Source organism: Leptodactylus fuscus, chromosome 5, assembly GCF_031893055.1.
Source record: "Leptodactylus fuscus isolate aLepFus1 chromosome 5, aLepFus1.hap2, whole genome shotgun sequence".
Taxonomy (NCBI): domain Eukaryota; kingdom Metazoa; phylum Chordata; class Amphibia; order Anura; family Leptodactylidae; genus Leptodactylus; species Leptodactylus fuscus.
The window spans coordinates 221,675,354-221,696,296 of NC_134269.1; the positions used below are offsets into that span (position 1 = coordinate 221,675,354).

Genomic DNA, 20,943 nt, shown 5'->3' on the forward strand with positions numbered 1-20,943 from the left:
ACTACTTCTCCTGTATATAGACAGTGCACAGTACTACTTCTCCTGTATATATGGACAGTGCACAGTACTACTTCTCCTGTATATATGGACAGTGCACAGTACTACTTCTCTATATGTATATATGGTCAGTGCACAGTACTACTTCTCCTGTATATATGGACAGTGCACAGTACTACTTCTCTATATGTATATATGGACAGTGCACAGTACTACTTCTCCTGTATATAGACAGTGCACAGTACTACTTCTCCTGTATATATGGACAGTGCACAGTACTACTTCTCCTGTATATATGGACAGTGCACAGTACTACTTCTCCTGTATATATGGACAGTGCACAGTACTACTTCTCCTGTATATATGGACAGTGCACAGTACTACTTCTCCTGTATATATGGGCAGTGCACAGTACTACTTCTCCTGTATATATGGACAGTGCACAGTACTACTTCTCCTGTATATACGGACAGTGCACAGTACTACTTCTCCTGTATATATGGACAGTGCACAGTACTACTTCTCCTGTATATATGGACAGTGCACAGTACTACTTCTCTATCCTGTATATATGGACAGTGCACAGTACTACTTCTCTATCCTGTATATATGGACAGTGCACAGTACTACTTCTCTATCCTGTATATATGGTCAGTGCACAGTACTACTTCTCCTGTATATATGGACAGTGCACAGTACCACTTCTCCTGTATATATGGACAGTGCACAGTACTAATTCTCTATCTGTATATATGGACAGTGCACAGTACTACTTCTCTATCTGTATATATGGACAGTGCACAGTACTACTTCTCTATCTGTATATATGGACAGTGCACAGTACTACTTCTCTATCTGTATATATGGACAGTGCACAGTACTACTTCTCTATCTGTATATATGGACAGTGCACAGTACTACTTCTCTATCTGTATATATGGACAGTGCACAGTACTACTTCTCCTGTATATATGGACAGTGCACAGTACTACTTCTCCTGTATATATGGACAGTGCACAGTACTACTTCTCCTGTATATATGGACAGTGCACAGTACTACTTCTCCTGTATATATGGACAGTGCACAGTACTACTTCTCCTGTATATATGGACAGTGCACAGTACTACTTCTCCTGTATATATGGACAGTGCACAGTACTACTTCTCCTGTATATATGGACAGTGCACAGTACTACTTCTCCTGTATATATGGACAGTGCACAGTACTACTTCTCCTGTATATATGGACAGTGCACAGTACTACTTCTCCTGTATATATGGACAGTGCACAGTACTACTTCTCCTGTATATATGGACAGTGCACAGTACTACTTCTCTATCTGTATATATGGACAGTGCACAGTACTACTTCTCTATCTGTATATATGGACAGTGCACAGTACTACTTCTCCTGTATAGATGGACAGTGCACAGTACTACTTCTCCTGTATAGATGGTCAGTGCACAGTACTACTTCTCCTGTATATATGGACACTGCACAGTACTACTTCTCTATCTGTATATATGGACAGTGCACAGTACTACTTCTCCTGTATATATGGACAGTGCACAGTACTACTTCTCCTGTATATATGGACAGTGCACAGTACTACTTCTCCTGTATATATAGACAGTGCACAGAGTATTTGAGGATGTGTTATGAGGGGGGCAGATACTTTCCGTCCATCACGTGACTGTCAGCTCCCAGTTCTGGCCATACAGTGAGGATGCGAGTAGCAGCACAGAGTATTTCAGAGGTGCCCCCTCCCTCCCTCTCTCCCCTCCCCCGCTGCAGCATCTCTCTCTCTCTCTCCGGCCGGCGCCTGCTCGGTGAGTACCGGGGATGTTGGGGTTCCTCCTCCTCTCCTGCTGCCTCCGCTCTGCCTGCACTGGATTTGGGGTGTTGTTGGGGGTCTCTGGTGAGGGGGATGGGATACAGCAGAGAATGAGGGGGGCTATCTATGTATATACATGTGGGGGAGGCGCTACATTGTATCTACTGCTGTCATACACCCCGCGGCCGCCAGAGGGCGCTGACTGCTGACATTCTGCAGGAGATGCCTGGACAGTCCCAGCGGGGGAGGGGGGAGGATGTGCCCCCATAGATAATACAGAGGTGCTCATGTACTAGATACTGGGCCCCCCCCCAGCAGAGCCCCATGTGACAGGCACCCCCAGTCCCCCCCAGCAGAGCCCCATGTGACAGGCACCCCCAGTCCTCTCCAGCAGAGCCCCATGTGCCGGGCACCCCCAGTCCCCCCCAGCAGAGCCCCATGTGCCGGGCACCCCCAGTCCCCCCCAGCAGAGCCCCCTGTGACAGGCACCCCCAGTCCTCCCCAGCAGAGCCCCCTGTGACAGGCACCCCCAGTCCTCTCCAGCAGAGCCCCATGTGACAGGCACCCCCAGTCCTCTCCAGCAGAGCCCCATGTGACAGGCACCCCCAGTCTCCCCCAGCAGAGCCCCATGTGCCGGGCACCCCCAGTCCTCCCCAGCAGAGCCCCATGTGCCGGGCACCCCCAGTCCCCCCAGCAGAGCCCCATGTGCCGGGCACCCCCAGTCCTCTCCAGCAGAGCCCCATGTGACAGGCACCCCCAGTCCCCCCCAGCAGAGCCCCATGTGACAGGCACCCCCAGTCCCCCCCAGCAGAGCCCCATGTGCCGGGCACCCCCAGTCCTCCCCAGCAGAGCCCCCTGTGACAGGCACCCCCAGTCCCCCCAGCAGAGCCCCATGTGACAGGCACCCCCAGTCCCCCCCAGCAGAGCCCCATGTGACAGGCACCCCCAGTCCCCTCCAGCAGAGCCTCATGTGACAGGCACCCCCAGTCCTCTCCAGCAGAGCCCCCTGTCCCGGGCACCCCCAGTCCTCTCCAGCAGAGCCCCATGTGCCGGGCACCCCCAGTCCTCTCCAGCAGAGCCCCATGTGCCGGGCACCCCCAGTCCTCTCCAGCAGAGCCCCATGTGCCGGGCACCCCCAGTCCCCCCCAGCAGAGCCCCATGTGACAGGCACCCCCAGTCCCCCCCAGCAGAGCCCCATGTGACAGGCACCCCCAGTCCCCCCCAGCAGAGCCCCATGTGACAGGCACCCCCAGTCCCCCCCAGCAGAGCCCCATGTGACAGGCACCCCCAGTCCCCCCCAGCAGAGCCCCATGTGACAGACACCCCCAGTCCCCCTCCAGCAGAGCCCCTGTGACAGGCACCCCCAGTCCCCTCCAGCAGAGCCCCCTGTGACAGGCACCCCCAGTCCTCTCCAGCAGAGCCCCATGTGCCGGGCACCCCCAGTCCCCTCCAGCAGAGCCCCATGTGACAGGCACCCCCAGTCCCCCCCCAGCAGAGCCTCATGTGACAGGCACCCCCAGTCCCCCCCAGCAGAGCCCCATGTGCCGGGCACCCCCAGTCCCCTCCAGCAGAGCCCCTGTGACAGGCACCCCCAGTCCCCCCCAGCAGAGCCTCATGTGACAGGCACCCCCAGTCCCCCCCCAGCAGAGCCCCATGTGACAGGCACCCCCAGTCCCCTCCAGCAGAGCCCCCTGTGACAGGCACCCCCAGTCCCCTCCAGCAGAGCCCCATGTGCCGGGCACCCCCAGTCCTCTCCAGCAGAGCCCCATGTGCCGGGCACCCCCAGTCCCCCCCCAGCAGAGCCCCATGTGCCAGGCACCCCCAGTCCTCTCCAGCAGAGCCCCATGTGCCGGGCACCCCCAGTCCTCTCCAGCAGAGCCCCATGTGCCGGGCACCCCCAGTCCTCTCCAGCAGAGCCCCATGTGACGGGCACCCCCAGTCCCCCCCCAGCAGAGCCCCATGTGCCGGGCACCCCCAGTCCTCTCCAGCAGAGCCCCATGTGCCGGGCACCCCCAGTCCTCTCCAGCAGAGCCCCATGTGCCGGGCACCCCCAGTCCTCTCCAGCAGAGCCCCATGTGACAGGCACCCCCAGTCCCCCCAGCAGAGCCCCATGTGACAGGCACCCCCAGTCCCCTCCAGCAGAGCCCCATGTGACAGGCACCCCCAGTCCTCTCCAGCAGAGCCCCATGTGCCGGGCACCCCCAGTCCTCTCCAGCAGAGCCCCATGTGCCGGGCACCCCCAGTCCTCTCCAGCAGAGCCCCATGTGACAGGCACCCCCAGTCCCCCCAGCAGAGCCCCATGTGACAGGCACCCCCCAGTCCCCCCAGCAGAGCCTCATGTGACAGGCACCCCCAGTCCTCCCCAGCAGAGCCCCCTGTGACAGGCACCCCCAGTCCCCTCCAGCAGAGCCCCATGTGACAGGCACCCCCAGTCCTCTCCAGCAGAGCCCCATGTGCCGGGCACCCCCAGTCCCCCCCCAGCAGAGCCCCATGTGCCGGGCACCCCCAGTCCCCCCCAGCAGAGCCCCATGTGCCGGGCACCCCCAGTCCCCCCCAGCAGAGCCCCATGTGACAGGCACCCCCAGTCCCCCTCCAGCAGAGCCTCATGTGACAGGCACCCCCAGTCCCCCCCAGCAGAGCCCCATGTGCCGGGCACCCCCAGTCCCCTCCAGCAGAGCCCCATGTGCCAGGCACCCCCAGTCCCCTCCAGCAGAGCCCCATGTGCCGGGCACCCCCAGTCCCCTCCAGCAGAGCCCCATGTGACGGGCACCCCCAGGTCCTCCCCAGCAGAGCCCCATGTGCCGGGCACCCCCAGTCCCCTCCAGCAGAGCCCCGTGTGACGGGCACCCCCAGTCCCCTCCAGCAGAGCCCCATGTGCCGGGCACCCCCAGTCCCCCTTTCCTCCCCCCCCCCAGCAGAGCCCCCTGTCCCGGGCACCCCCAGTCCCCTCCAGCAGAGCCCCATGTGCCAGGCACCCCCAGTCCCCCTTTCCTCCCCCCCCCCCCCCAGCAGAGCCCCCTGTCCCGGGCACCCCCAGTCCCCCCCCCCCACCCCAGCGGAGCCCCATGTGCCGGGCACCCCCAGTCCCCTCCAGCAGAGCCCCATGTGACAGGCACCCCCAGTCCTCTCCAGCAGAGCCCCCTGTCCCGGGCACCCCCAGTCCTCTCCAGCAGAGCCCCATGTGACAGGCACCCCCAGTCCCCCTTTCCTCCCCCCCCCCCCCCCCCCATCAGAGCCCCCTGTCCCGGGCACCCCCAGTCGGCAGCTGCCGCTCCGCTTTCCTCCCTGGCTCTTGAGATTCTCACAGCTCCTAATAAGTGGAGTCTGGGACAGGAGATCTGTGAGGAAACTTTAGAGGAGGCAACAACTGATCTCACAGCCTAAAAATAATCCCAGCCCCGTCCATGTGATAGAAACCCCCAGAGCAGGACCTGCCCGGACAGCAGCGGCCCCTGGAGCCACAGACCCCCACAAGGTAAGAGTCAGGCTGGGGCAGTGCTGGGGTATCGGTGCCGGGTGTGGGGCAGAACCTTGTAGGGTCACAGTCTGGGGGGAGGGTGAACGTTATCCAGTATGTGCCGATCAGGGTCCGGAGGGTCACACGCTGCACATTAACCCCCGACGTGCCTGTGCACTGGACCCAGTGCGATACATTGTATCCCCCATATACATTGTATCCCCCATATACATTGTATCCCCCATATACATTGTATCCCCCATATACATTGTATCCCCCATATACATCATATACATTGTATCTCCCATATACATCATATACATTAGTATCAAAGTGTAACACATCTGTATACATTGTATCCTTCTATATACATTAGATATGGTGTGTTACCACTATAGATATTGTCATACACAGGACATTATACTGGAGGACGTGTGTGTATATATATATATATATCTGCTAATCATGTTATGTCTATACATTGTATCCTCCCCCTCCTCTGCCACAGTCTGCTCTCATTACTGATGTTATGCAAAGTATCTTCATTATACTCTGAGGGAATATGTTTATACCCAACACTCATCAACCAGACAGTATACAGCCTGCTATTACAGATATTTACTACTCGCCCCATTATTATACTAGATCCCAGTGTGATAACTGCAGGGCAGAGCTGACGTCAGGTGTGAACTGTGCACAAGATATGCACAACCCCTGACCCCTGCTGTCCTGTGATGTCATAACCGTTACTAGTATTATTACAGGTCATTGACTCGCACACTAACATTAATGTAACATTACTTATCCTGTATTATACTCCAGAGCTGCGCTCACTATTCTGCTGGTGCAGTCACTGTGTACATACATTACATTACTTATCCTGTATTATACTCCAGAGCTGCGCTCACTATTCTGCTGGTGCAGTCACTGTGTACATACATTACATTACTTATCCTGTATTATACCCCAGAGCTGCGCTCACTATTCTGCTGGTACAGTCACTGTGTACATACATTACATTACTTATCCTGTATTATACTCCAGAGCTGCGCTCACTATTCTGCTGGTACAGTCACTGTGTACATACATTACATTACTTATCCTGTATTATACCCCAGAGCTGCGCTCACTATTCTGCTGGTGCAGTCACTGTGTACACACATTACTTATCCTGTATTATACTCCAGAGCTGCGCTCACTATTCTGCTGGTGCAGTCACTGTGTACATACATTACATTACTTATCCTGTATTATACTCCAGAGCTGCGCTCACTATTCTGCTGGTACAGTCACTGTGTACATACATTACATTACTTATCCTGTATTATACTCCAGAGCTGCGCTCACTATTCTGCCGGTGCAGTCACTGTGTACATACATTACATTACTTATCCTGTATTATACTCCAGAGCTGCGCTCACTATTCTGCCGGTGCAGTCACTGTGTACATACATTACATTACTTATCCTGTATTATACTCCAGAGCTGCGCTCACTATTCTGCTGGTACAGTCACTGTGTACATACATTCACCGGCCACTTTATTAGGTACACCTGTCCAACTGCTCGTTAACACTTAATTTCTAATCAGCCAATCACATGGCGGCAACTCAGTGCATTTCGGCATGTAGACATGGTCAAGACAATCTCCTGCAGTTCAAACCGAGCATCAGTATGGGGGGGAAGAAAGGTGATTTGAGTGCCTTTGAACGTGGCATGGTTGTTGGTGCCAGAAGGGCTGGTCTGAGTATTTCAGAAACTGCTGATCTACTGGGATTTTCACGCACAACCATCTCTAGGGTTTACAGAGAATGGTCCGAAAAAGAAAAAACATCCAGTGAGCGGCAGTTCTGTGGGGGGCGGAAATGCGTTGTTGATGCCAGAGGTCAGAGGAGAATGGCCAGACTGGTTCCAGCTGATAGAAAGGCAACAGTGACTCAAATAGCCACCCGTTACAACCAAGGTAGCCAGAAGAGCATCTCTGAACGCCGCACAGTACGTCCAACTTTGAGGCTACAGATGGGCTACAGCAGCAGAAGACCACACCGGGTGCCACTCCTTTCAGCTAAGAACAGGAAACTGAGGCTACAATTTGCACAAGCTCATCGAAATTGGACAATTGAAGATTGGAAAAACGTTGCCTGGTCTGATGAGTCTCAATTTCTGCTGCGACATTCGGATGGTAGGGTCAGAATTTGGCGTCAACAACATGAAAGCATGGATCCATCCTGCCTTGTATCGGTAACGGTTCAGGCTGGTGGTGGTGGTGTCATGGTGTGGGGAATATTTTCTTGGCACTCTTTGGGCCCCTTGGTACCAATTGAGCATCGTTGCAATGCCAAAGCCTACCTGAGTATTGTTGCTGACCATGTCCATCCCTTTATGAGCACAATGTCCCCAACATCTGATGGCTACTTTCAGCAGGACAATGCAATGCCATGTCATAAAGCTGGAATCATCTCAGACTGGTTTCTTGAACATGACAATGAGTTCACTGTACTCCAATGGCCTCCACAGTCACCAGATCTCAATCCAATAGAGGAGCATCTTTGGGATGTGGTGGAACGGGAGATTCGCATCATGGATGTGCAGCCGACAAATCTGCGACTGCAACTGTGTGATGTCATCATGTCAATATGGAGCAAAATCTCTGAGGAATGCTTCCAGCACCTTGTTGTATCTATGCCACGAAGAATTGAGGCAGTTCTGAAGGTAAAAGGGGGTCCAACCCGTTACTAGCATGGTGTACCTAATAAAGTGGCCGGGGAGTGTACATTACATTACTTATCCTGTATTATACTCCAGAGCTGCGCTCACTATTCTGCTGGTGCAGTCACTGTGTACATACATTACATTACTTATCCTGTATTATACTCCAGAGCTGCGCTCACTATTCTGCTGGTGCAGTCACTGTGTACATACATTACATTACTTATCCTGTATTATACCCCAGAGCTGCGCTCACTATTCTGCTGGTACAGTCACTGTGTACATACATTACATTACTTATCCTGTATTATACTCCAGAGCTGCGCTCACTATTCTGCTGGTGCAATCGCTGTGTACATACATTACATTACTTATCCTGTATTATACTCCAGAGCTGCGCTCACTATTCTGCTGGTGCAGTCACTGTGTACATACATTACATTACTTATCCTGTATTATACTCCAGAGCTGCGCTCACTATTCTGCTGGTGCAGTCACTGTGTACATACATTACATTACTTATCCTGTATTATACTCCAGAGCTGCGCTCACTATTCTGCTGGTGCAATCGCTGTGTACATACATTACATTACTTATCCTGTATTATACTCCAGAGCTGCGCTCACTATTCTGCTGGTGCAGTCGCTGTGTACATACATTACATTACTTATCCTGTATTATACTCCAGAGCTGCGCTCACTATTCTGCTGGTGCAGTCGCTGTGTACATACATTACATTACTTATCCTGTATTATACTCCAGAGCTGCGCTCACTATTCTGCTGGTACAGTCACTGTGTACATACATTACATTACTTATCCTGTATTATACTCCAGAGCTGCGCTCACTATTCTGCTGGTACAGTCACTGTGTACATACATTACATTACTTATCCTGTATTATACTCCAGAGCTGCACTCACTATTCTGCTGGTACAGTCACTGTGTACATACATTACTTATCCTGTATTATACTCCAGAGCTGCGCTCACTATTCTGCTGGTGCAGTCACTGTGTACATACATTACATTACTTATCCTGTATTATACTCCAGAGCTGCGCTCACTATTCTGCTGGTACAGTCACTATGTACATACATTACATTACTTATCCTGTATTATACCCCAGAGCTGCGCTCACTATTCTGCTGGTGCAGTCACTGTGTACATACATCACTTATCCTGTATTATACTCCAGAGCTGCGCTCACTATTCTGTCGGTACAGTCACTGTGTACATACATTACATTACTTATCCTGTATTATACCCCAGAGCTGCGCTCACTATTCTGCTGGTACAGTCACTGTGTACATACATTACATTACTTATCCTGTATTATACTCCAGAGCTGCGCTCACTATTCTGCTGGTACAGTCACTATGTACATACATTACATTACTTATCCTGTATTATACTCCAGAGCTGCGCTCACTATTCTGCTCTTGCAGTCACTGTGTACATACATTACATTACTTATCCTGTATTATACTCCAGAGCTGCGCTCACTATTCTGCTGGTACAGTCACTGTGTACATACATTACTTATCCTGTATTATACTCCAGAGCTGCACTCACTATTCTGCTGGTACAGTCACTGTGTACATACATTACATTACTTATCCTGTATTATACCCCAGAGCTGCGCTCACTATTCTGCTGGTACAGTCACTGTGTACATACATTACATTACTGTATTATACTCCAGAGCTGCGCTCACTATTCTGCTGGTACAGTCACTGTGTACATACATTACATTACTTATCCTGTATTATACTCCAGAGCTGCGCTCACTATTCTGCTGGTACAGTCACTGTGTACATACATTACTTATCCTGTATTATACTCCAGAGCTGCGCTCACTATTCTGCCGGTGCAGTCACTGTGTACATACATTACATTACTTATCCTGTATTATACTCCAGAGCTGTGCTCACTATTCTGCTGGTACAGTCACTGTGTACATACATTACATTACTTATCCTGTATTATACTCCAGAGCTGCGCTCACTATTCTGCTGGTGCAGTCACTGTGTACATACATTACATTACTTATCCTGTATTATACTCCAGAGCTGCGCTCACTATTCTGCTCTTGCAGTCACTGTGTACATACATTACATTACTTATCCTGTATTATACTCCAGAGCTGCGCTCACTATTCTGCTGGTGCACTCACTGTGTACATTACATTACTTATCCTGTATTATACTCCAGAGCTGCGCTCACTATTCTGCTGGTACAGTCACTGTGTACATACATTACTTATCCTGTATTATACTCCAGAGCTGCACTCACTATTCTGCTGGTGCAGTCACTGTGTACATACATTACATTACTTATCCTGTATTATACTCCAGAGCTGCGCTCACTATTCTGCTGGTGCAGTCACTATGTACATACATTACATTACTTATCCTGTATTATACTCCAGAGCTGCGCTCACTATTCTGCTGGTGCAGTCACTGTGTACATACATTACATTACTTATCCTGTATTATACCCCAGAGCTGCGCTCACTATTCTGCTGGTACAGTCACTGTGTACATACACTCCCCGGCCACTTTATTAGGTACACCATGCTAGTAACGGGTTGGACCCCCTTTTGCCTTCAGAACTGCCTCCATTCTTGGTGGCATAGATACAACAAGGTGCTGGAAGCATTCCTCAGAGATTTTGCTCCATATTGACATGATGGCATCACACAGTTGCAGTCGCAGATTTGTCGGCTGCACATCCATGATGCGAATCTCCCGTTCCACCACATCCCAAAGATGCTCCTCTATTGGATTGAGATCTGGTGACTGTGGAGGCCATTGGAGTACAGTGAACTCATTGTCATGTTCAAGAAACCAGTCTGAGATGATTCCAGCTTTATGACATGGCATTGCATTATCCTGCTGAAAGTAGCCATCAGATGTTGGGGACATTGTGGTCATAAAGGGATGGACATGGTCAGCAACAATACTCAGGTAGGCTTTGGCGTTGCAACGATGCTCAATTGGTACCAAGGGGCCCAAAGAGTGCCAAGAAAATATTCCCCACACCATGACACCACCACCACCAGCCTGAACCGTTACCGATACAAGGCAGGATGGATCCATGCTTTCATGTTGTTGACGCCAAATTCTGACCCTACCATCCGAATGTCGCAGCAGAAATCGAGACTCATCAGACCAGGCAACGTTTTTCCAATCTTCAATTGTCCAATTTCGATGAGCTTGTGCAAATTGTAGCCTCAGTTTCCTGTTCTTAGCTGAAAGGAGTGGCACCCGGTGTGGTCTTCTGCTGCTGTAGCCCATCTGTAGCCTCAAAGTTGGACGTACTGTGCGGCGTTCAGAGATGCTCTTCTGGCTACCTTGGTTGTAACGGGTGGCTATTTGAGTCACTGTTGCCTTTCTATCAGCTGGAACCAGTCTGGCCATTCTCCTCTGACCTCTGGCATCAACAACGCATTTCCGCCCCCCACAGAACTGCCGCTCACTGGATGTTTTTTCTTTTTCGGACCATTCTCTGTAAACCCTAGAGATGGTTGTGCGTGAAAATCCCAGTAGATCAGCAGTTTCTGAAATACTCAGACCAGCCCTTCTGGCACCAACAACCATGCCACGTTCAAAGGCACTCAAATCACCTTTCTTCCCCCCCATACTGATGCTCGGTTTGAACTGCAGGAGATTGTCTTGACCATGTCTACATGCCGAAATGCACTGAGTTGCCGCCATGTGATTGGCTGATTAGAAATTAAGTGTTAACGAGCAGTTGGACAGGTGTACCTAATAAAGTGGCCGGTGAGTGTACATTACATTACTTATCCTGTATTATACTCCAGAGCTGCGCTCACTATTCTGCTGGTACAGTCACTGTGTACATACATTACATTACATTACTTATCCTGTATTATACTCCAGAGCTGCGCTCACTATTCTGCTGGTGCAGTCACTGTGTACATACATTACATTACTTATCCTGTATTATACTCCAGAGCTGCGCTCACTATTCTGCTGGTGCAGTCACTGTGTACATACATTACATTACTTATCCTGTATTATACCCCAGAGCTGCACTCACTATTCTGCTGGTACAGTCACTATGTACATACATTACATTACTTATCCTGTATTATACTCCAGAGCTGTGCTCACTATTCTGCTGGTGCAGTCACTGTGTACATACATTACATTACTTATCCTGTATTATACTCCAGAGCTGCGCTCACTATTCTGCTGGTGCAGTCACTGTGTACATACATTACATTACTTATCCTGTATTATACCCCAGAGCTGCGCTCACTATTCTGCTGGTACAGTCACTATGTACATACATTACATTACTTATCCTGTATTATACTCCAGAGCTGCGCTCACTATTCTGCTGGTACAGTCACTGTGTACATACATTACATTACTTATCCTGTATTATACTCCAGAGCTGCGCTCACTATTCTGCTGGTGCAGTCACTGTGTACATACATTACATTACTTATCCTGTATTATACTCCAGAGCTGCGCTCACTATTCTGCTGGTGCAGTCACTGTGTACATACATTACATTACTTATCCTGTATTATACTCCAGAGCTGCGCTCACTATTCTGCTGGTGCAGTCACTGTGTACATACATTACATTACTTATCCTGTATTATACCCCAGAGCTGCGCTCACTATTCTGCTGGTGCAGTCACTGTGTACATACATTACATTACTTATCCTGTATTATACTCCAGAGCTGCGCTCACTATTCTGCTGGTGCAGTCACTGTGTACATACATTACATTACTTATCCTGTATTATACTCCAGAGCTGCGCTCACTATTCTGCTGGTACAGTCACTGTGTACATACATTACATTACTGATCCTGTATTATACTCCAGAGCTGCGCTCACTATTCTGCTCTTGCAGTCACTGTGTACATACATTACATTACTTATCCTGTATTATACTCCAGAGCTGCGCTCACTATTCTGCTGGTGCAGTCACTGTGTACATACATTACTTATCCTGTATTATACTCCAGAGCTGCACTCACTATTCTGCTGGTACAGTCACTGTGTACATACATTACATTACTTATCCTGTATTATACTCCAGAGCTGCGCTCACTATTCTGCTGGTACAGTCACTGTGTACATACATTACATTACTGTATTATACTCCAGAGCTGCGCTCACTATTCTGCTGGTACAGTCACTGTGTACATACATTACATTACTTATCCTGTATTATACTCCAGAGCTGCGCTCACTATTCTGCTGGTACAGTCACTGTGTACATACATTACTTATCCTGTATTATACTCCAGAGCTGCACTCACTATTCTGCTGGTGCAGTCACTGTGTACATACATTACATTACTTATCCTGTATTATACCCCAGAGCTGCGCTCACTATTCTGCTGGTACAGTCACTGTGTACATACATTACATTACTTATCCTGTATTATACTCCAGAGCTGCGCTCACTATTCTGCTGGTACAGTCACTATGTACATACATTACATTACTTATCCTGTATTATACTCCAGAGCTGCGCTCACTATTCTGCTCTTGCAGTCACTGTGTACATACATTACATTACTTATCCTGTATTATACTCCAGAGCTGCGCTCACTATTCTGCTGGTACAGTCACTGTGTACATACATTACATTACTTATCCTGTATTATACTCCAGAGCTGCGCTCACTATTCTGCTGGTCACTGTGTACATACATTACATTACTTATCCTGTATTATACTCCAGAGCTGCGCTCACTATTCTGCTGGTCACTGTGTACATACATTACATTACTTATCCTGTATTATACTCCAGAGCTGCGCTCACTATTCTGCTGGTGCAGTCACTGTGTACATACACTCACCGGCCACTTTATTAGGTACACCATGCTAGTAACGGGTTGGACCCCCTTTTGCCTTCAGAACTGCCTCAATTCTTGGTGACATAGATACAACAAGGTGCTGGAAGCATTCCTCAGAGATTTTGCTCCATATTGACATGATGGCATCACACAGTTGCAGTCGCAGATTTGTCGGCTGCACATCCATGATGCGAATCTCCCGTTCCACCACATCCCAAAGATGCTCCTCTATTGGATTGAGATCTGGTGACTGTGGAGGCCATTGGAGTACAGTGAACTCATTGTCATGTTCAAGAAACCAGTCTGAGATGATTCCAGCTTTATGACATGGCATTGCATTATCCTGCTGAAAGTAGCCATCAGATGTTGGGGACATTGTGCTCATAAAGGGATGGACATGGTCAGCAACAATACTCAGGTAGGCTTTGGCGTTGCAACGATGCTCAATTGGTACCAAGGGGCCCAAAGAGTGCCAGGAAAATATTCCCCACACCATGACACCACCACCACCAGCCTGAACCGTTACCGATACAAGGCAGGATGGATCCATGCTTTCATGGTGTTGACGCCAAATTCTGACCCTACCATCCGAATGTCGCAGCAGAAATCCAGACTCATCAGACCAGGCAACGTTTTTCCAATCTTCAATTGTCCAATTTCGATGAGCTTGTGCAAATTGTAGCCTCAGTTTCCTGTTCTTAGCTGAAAGGAGTGGCACCCGGTGTGGTCTTCTGCTGCTGTAGCCCATCTGTAGCCTCAAAGTTGGACGTACTGTGCGGCGTTCAGAGATGCTCTTCTGGCTACCTTGGTTGTAACGGGTGGCTATTTGAGTCACTGTTGCCTTTCTATCAGCTGGAACCAGTCTGGCCATTCTCCTCTGACCTCTGGCATCAACAACGCATTTCCGCCCCCCACAGAACTGCCGCTCACTGGATGTTTTTTCTTTTTCGGACCATTCTCTGTAAACCCTAGAGATGGTTGTGCGTGAAAATCCCAGTAGATCAGCAGTTTCTGAAATACTCAGACCAGCCCTTCTGGCACCAACAACCATGCCACGTTCAAAGGCACTCAAATCACCTTTCTTCCCCATACTGATGCTCGGTTTGAACTGCAGGAGATTGTCTTGACCATGTCTACATGCCTAAATACACTGAGTTACCGCCATGTGATTGGCTGATTAGAAATTAAGTGTTAACGAGCAGTTGGACAGGTGTACCTAATAAAGTGGCCGGTGAGTGTACATTACATTACTTATCCTGTATTATACTCCAGAGCTGCGCTCACTATTCTGCTGGTGCAGTCACTGTGTACATACATTACATTACTTATCCTGTATTATACTCCAGAGCTGCGCTCACTATTCTGCTGGTGCAGTCACTGTGTACATACATTACATTACTTATCCTGTATTATACTCCAGAGCTGCGCTCACTATTCTGCTGGTGCAGTCACTGTGTACATACATTACATTACTTATCCTGTATTATACTCCAGAGCTGCGCTCACTATTCTGCTGGTGCAGTCACTGTGTACATACATTACATTACTTATCCTGTATTATACTCCAGAGCTGCGCTCACTATTCTGCTGGTGCAGTCACTGTGTACATACATTACATTACTTATCCTGTATTATACTCCAGAGCTGCGCTCACTATTCTGCTGGTGCAGTCACTGTGTACATACATTACATTACTTATCCTGTATTATACTCCAGAGCTGCGCTCACTATTCTGCTGGTGCAGTCACTGTGTACATACATTACATTACTTATCCTGTATTATACTCCAGAGCTGCGCTCACTATTCTGCTGGTGCAGTCACTGTGTACATACATTACATTACTTATCCTGTATTATACCCCAGAGCTGCGCTCACTATTCTGCTGGTACAGTCACTGTGTACATACATTACATTACTTATCCTGTATTATACTCCAGAGCTGCGCTCACTATTCTGCTGATACAGTCACTGTGTACATACATTACATTACTTATCCTGTATTATACTCCAGAGCTGCGCTCACTATTCTGCTGGTGCAGTCACTGTGTACATACATTACATTACTTATCCTGTATTATACCCCAGAGCTGCGCTCACTATTCTGCTGGTGCAGTCACTGTGTACATACATTACATTACTTATCCTGTATTATACTCCAGAGCTGCGCTCACTATTCTGCCGGTACAGTCACTGTGTACATACATTACATTACTTATCCTGTATTATACCCCAGAGCTGCGCTCACTATTCTGCTGGTGCAGTCACTGTGTACATACATTACATTACTTATCCTGTATTATACTCCAGAGCTGCGCTCACTATTCTGCTGGTACAGTCACTGTGTACATACATTACATTACTTATCCTGTATTATACTCCAGAGCTGCGCTCACTATTCTGCTGGTACAGTCACTGTGTACATACATTACATTACTTCTCCTGTATTATACTCCAGAGCTGCGCTCACTATTCTGCTGGTACAGTCACTGTGTACATACATTACTTATCCTCCAGAGCTGCGCTCTCTCTTCTGCTGGTGTAGGACCAGTTCTGTATAATATTATGCTGGTAATCTGTTACTCTAGTTACTTGTAAAGCAGTTTCAGTTGTAGCTGCAGCTCTGGGGGTGAGTAGAGAATACGCCCTCCAGTGACTCCGTGTTTCTTGTTTCAGGTAGACATGAGCCTCTCATTCTGCGGTAATAACACCAACACCTCCTACAATGTGAATAACGGGGTGCTGAACAACATCTGCTTCCTGGACGCCCTGAACCTCGTACCTCACGTCTTCCTGCTCTTCATAACTTTCCCAATTCTTTTCATAGGTGAGTGATTACATGGGAGTGCATATGTGTAGACTACACTTGGTTACATGGGAGTACATACATACATACATTCGTGTGGACTACACCTGGTTACATGGGGGTACATACATACATACGTGTGGACTACACCTGGTTACATGGGAGTACATACATACGTACATTCGTGTGGACTACACCTGGTTACATGGGAGTACATACATACATGTGGAGTACACCTGGTTACATGGGAGTACATACATACATGTGGACTACACCTGGTTACATGGGAGTACATACATACGTGTGGACTACACCTGGTTACATGGGGGTACATACATACGTGTGGACTACACCTGGTTACATGGGGGTACATACATACGTGTGGACTACACCTGGTTACATGGGGGTACATACATACATACGTGTGGACTACACCTGGTTACATGGGAGTACATACATACGTGTGGACTACACCTGGTTACATGGGGGTACATACATACATGTGGACTACACCTGGTTACATGGGGGTACATACATACGTGTGGACTACACCAGGTTACATGGGGGTACATACATACGTGTGGACTACACCTGGTTACATGGGAGTACATACATACGTGTGGACTACACCTGGTTACATGGGAGTACATACATACGTGTGGACTACACCTGGTTACATGGGAGTACATACATACGTGTGGACTACACCTAGTTACATGGGAGTACATACATACATGTGGACTACACCTGGTTACATGGAGGTACATACATACATACGTGTGGACTACACCTGGTTACATGGGGGTACATACATACGTGTGGACTACACCTGGTTACATGGGGGTACATACATACATACGTGTGGACTACACCTGGTTACATGGGGGTACATACATACGTGTGGACTACACCTGGTTACATGGGGGTACATACATACATACATGTGGACTACACCTGGTTACATGGGGGTACATACATACGTGTGGACTACACCAGGTTACATGGGGGTACATACATACATGTGGACTACACCTGGTTACATGAGAGTACATACATACGTGTGGACTACAGCTGGTTACATGGGGGTACATACATACATGTGGACTACAGCTGGTTACATGGGAGTACATACATACGTGTGGACTACACCAGGTTACATGGGAGTACATACATACGTGTGGACTACAGCTGGTTACATGGGGGTACATACATACATACATGTGGACTACACCTGGTTACATGGGGGTACATACATACGTGTGGACTACAGCTGGTTACATGGCGGTACATACATACATGTGGACTACAGCTGGTTACATGGGGTACATACATTGCCCCCTCTTGGCTATTATGCACATGACCCTCATAGTCTTGGGGTGTTTGGTGTTGAATAGATCTGATCCCCTGTCCCTGGTTCTGCAGAACATTGCGCAGCTTCAGGGAGAGGAATCTGCGAGGTCATGTGATCTGATATTTTTGGGTTATTTGCAGGATGGGGAAGTCAAAGCTCCAAGGTCCAGATTCACCACAACACGTGGCTGCACTTCCCTGGACACAACCTGCGCTGGCTGCTGACCTTTGTGCTGCTCTTCGTCCACGTGTGCGAGATTGCCGAGGGCATCGTGTCAGACGCGTGAGTCCACCAGGCCACTGATACATGCCATGGGGGTCTGAGACCTGAGATACAGGACATCAGTCACCTCCAGAGCTGCAGCATCAATCATACTGTGATATTCTGTACTCTAGTCACCTCCAGAGCTGCAGCATCAATCATACTGTGATATTCTGTACTCTAGTCACCTCCAGAGCTGCAGCATCAATCATACTGTCATATTCTGTACTCTAGTCACCTCCAGAGCTGCAGCATCAATCATACTGTGATATTCTGTACTCTAGTCACCTCCAGAGCTGCAGCATCAATCATACTGTGATATTCTGTACTCTAGTCACCTCCAGAGCTGCAGCATCAATCATACTGTGATATACTGTACTCTAGTCACCTCCAGAGCTGCAGCATCAATCATACTGTCATATTCTGTACTCTAGTCACCTCCAGAGCTGCAGCATCAATCATACTGTGATATTCTGTACTCTAGTCACCTCCAGAGCTGTAGCATCAATCATACTGTGATATTCTGTACTCTAGTCACCTCCAGAGCTGCAGCATCAATCATACTGTGATATTCTGTACTCTAGTCACCTCCAGAGCTGCAGCATCAATCATACTGTGATATTCTGTACTCTAGTCACCTCCAGAGCTGCAGCATCAATCATACTGTGATATTCTGTACTCTAGTCACCTCCAGAGCTGCAAACATAGGATTCTGTATGTGCTGACACCCCTGAAATATTTCCAGAAAATGCCGGTTTTCTCCCCAATAATTCTTACAATTTTGCTGGTTTTCTTATTCTCAGGTTTTTATTTTCAAATAACGTAAAAAACTGAGAAAAAGCCAAAAATGCTAAAATATCACTGAAAGCTCTAAACATGGGCCAGACAGAATTGTAGTTAAATAACTTTGTTTCCAACCTGTGACATTGGTTCAGACTCCCTTATGGCAAGTAACAGGTGTGGACAATATAAGCATTCCCCTGACACCAGATACATAGGATACAAGTAACAGGTGTGGGCAATATAAGCATTCCCCTGATACCAGATACATAGGATACAAGTAACAGTTGTGGACAATATAAGCATTCCCCTGACACCAGATACATAGGATACAAGTAACAGGTGTGGGCATTATAAGAATCCTCCCAACATCAGATAAAAAGGATATAAGTAACAGGTATGGGCAATATAAAGATTCCCCTGACACCAGATACAAAGGATACAGGTAACAGGTGTGGGCAGTATAAGAATCCCCCCGACACCAGATACAAAGGATACAAGTAACGGGTGTCATCATCATAGATGATGTATTGATCAGTGTGTGATGTGTTGTGTGCAGGAACATGAGCTCGCGGCACCTCCACCTCTTCATGCCGGCCATTGTGGGGTTCATAGCGGCGACCACGTCCATCATCTATTACCACAATATCGAGACATCAAACTTCCCCAAACTGTTACTAGGTGAGAGATGGATAAGAGTGTGAGGAGAGAGAGCGCAAGGGAAGAGAGAGCGCGGCAGAGGAGAGAGCGGTACGGGGAGAGAGTGGCAGGGAAGAGAGAGCGGCGGGGGAGAGAGAGCGTGGCAGAGGAGAGAGTAGTACGGGGGAGAGAGCGGCAGGGAAGAGAGAGCGGCGGGGGAGAGTGGCAGGGAAGAGAGAGTGTGGCAGAAGAGAGAGCGGTACGGGGGAGAGAGTGGCAGGGAAGAGAGCGTGGCAGAGGAGAGAGTAGTACGGGGAGAGAGTGGCAGGGAAGAGAGAGCGGCGGGGGAGAGAGAGCGTGGCAGAGGAGAGAGTAGTACGGGGGAGAGAGCGGCAGGGAAGAGAGAGCGGCGGGGGAGAGAGAGCGTGGCAGAGGAGAGAGTAGTACGGGGGAGAGAGCGGCAGGGAAGAGAGAGCGGCAGAGGAGAGAGCGGTACGGAGGAGAGAGTGTCAGGAAAGAGAGAGCGTGGCAGAGGAGAGAGTAGTACGGGGGAGAGAGTGGCAGGGAAGAGAGAGTGGCAGAGGAGAGAGCGGTACGGAGGAGAGAGTGTCAGGAAAGAGAGAGCGTGGCAGAGGAGAGAGTAGTACGGGGGAGAGAGTGGCAGAGGAGAGAGTAGTACGGGGGAGAGAGTGGCAGAGGAGAGAGCGGTACGGAGGAGAGAGTGGCAGAGGAGGTAGCGGGAGAGGAGAGAGTAGTACGGGGGAGAGAGTGGTAGGGAAGAGAGAGCGTGGCAGAGGAGAGAGCGGTACGGAGGAGAGAGTGGCAGAGGAGGTAGCGGGAGAGGAGAGAGTAGTACGGGGGAGAGAGTGGTAGGGAAGAGAGAGCGTGGCAGAGGAGAGAGCGGTACGAAGGAGAGAGTGGTACGGGGGAGGGCGAGTAGAGAGCGGTACAGAGGAGGGCGGTTGAGTTTGTGCAGAGGAGGGCAAGTAGAGAGCGGTACAGAGGAGGGAGAGTAGAGAGCAGCATGGAGGAGAGAGTGGTACGGAGGAGGGCGAGTGGAGCGCGGTACGGAGGAGGGCGGTTGAGTTTGTGCAGAGGAAGGAGAGTAGAGAGCGGCACGGAGTAGAGAGCGGTAAAGAGTAGGGCGAGTAAAGAGCAGTACGGAGGAGGGCGAGTAGAGAGCGGCACGGAGTAGAGCGCGGTACGGAGGAGGGCGAGGAGAGAGCGGTACGGAGGAGAGAGCGGTACAGAGGAGAGAGCGGTA

General features: G+C 49.3%; 2 protein-coding genes across 2 annotated transcripts in view; one reads left to right on the plus strand and one right to left on the minus strand.

The window, feature by feature from the left end:
- The window catches only part of GOLT1B (golgi transport 1B), a 266,853-nt gene that overhangs the window by 172,085 nt on the left and 73,825 nt on the right, over window positions 1–20,943 (minus strand). The window lies entirely within an intron of this gene.
- ABCC9 (ATP binding cassette subfamily C member 9) overlaps window positions 5,198–20,943 on the plus strand; it is a 78,716-nt gene continuing 62,970 nt past the window's right edge. The window contains 4 exon segments of the mRNA XM_075275510.1: window positions 5,198–5,307; window positions 16,519–16,669; window positions 18,140–18,281; window positions 19,600–19,721. Of these exon segments, the coding sequence (XP_075131611.1) occupies window positions 16,525–16,669; window positions 18,140–18,281; window positions 19,600–19,721 (409 nt within the window). The 5' untranslated portion in view covers window positions 5,198–5,307; window positions 16,519–16,524.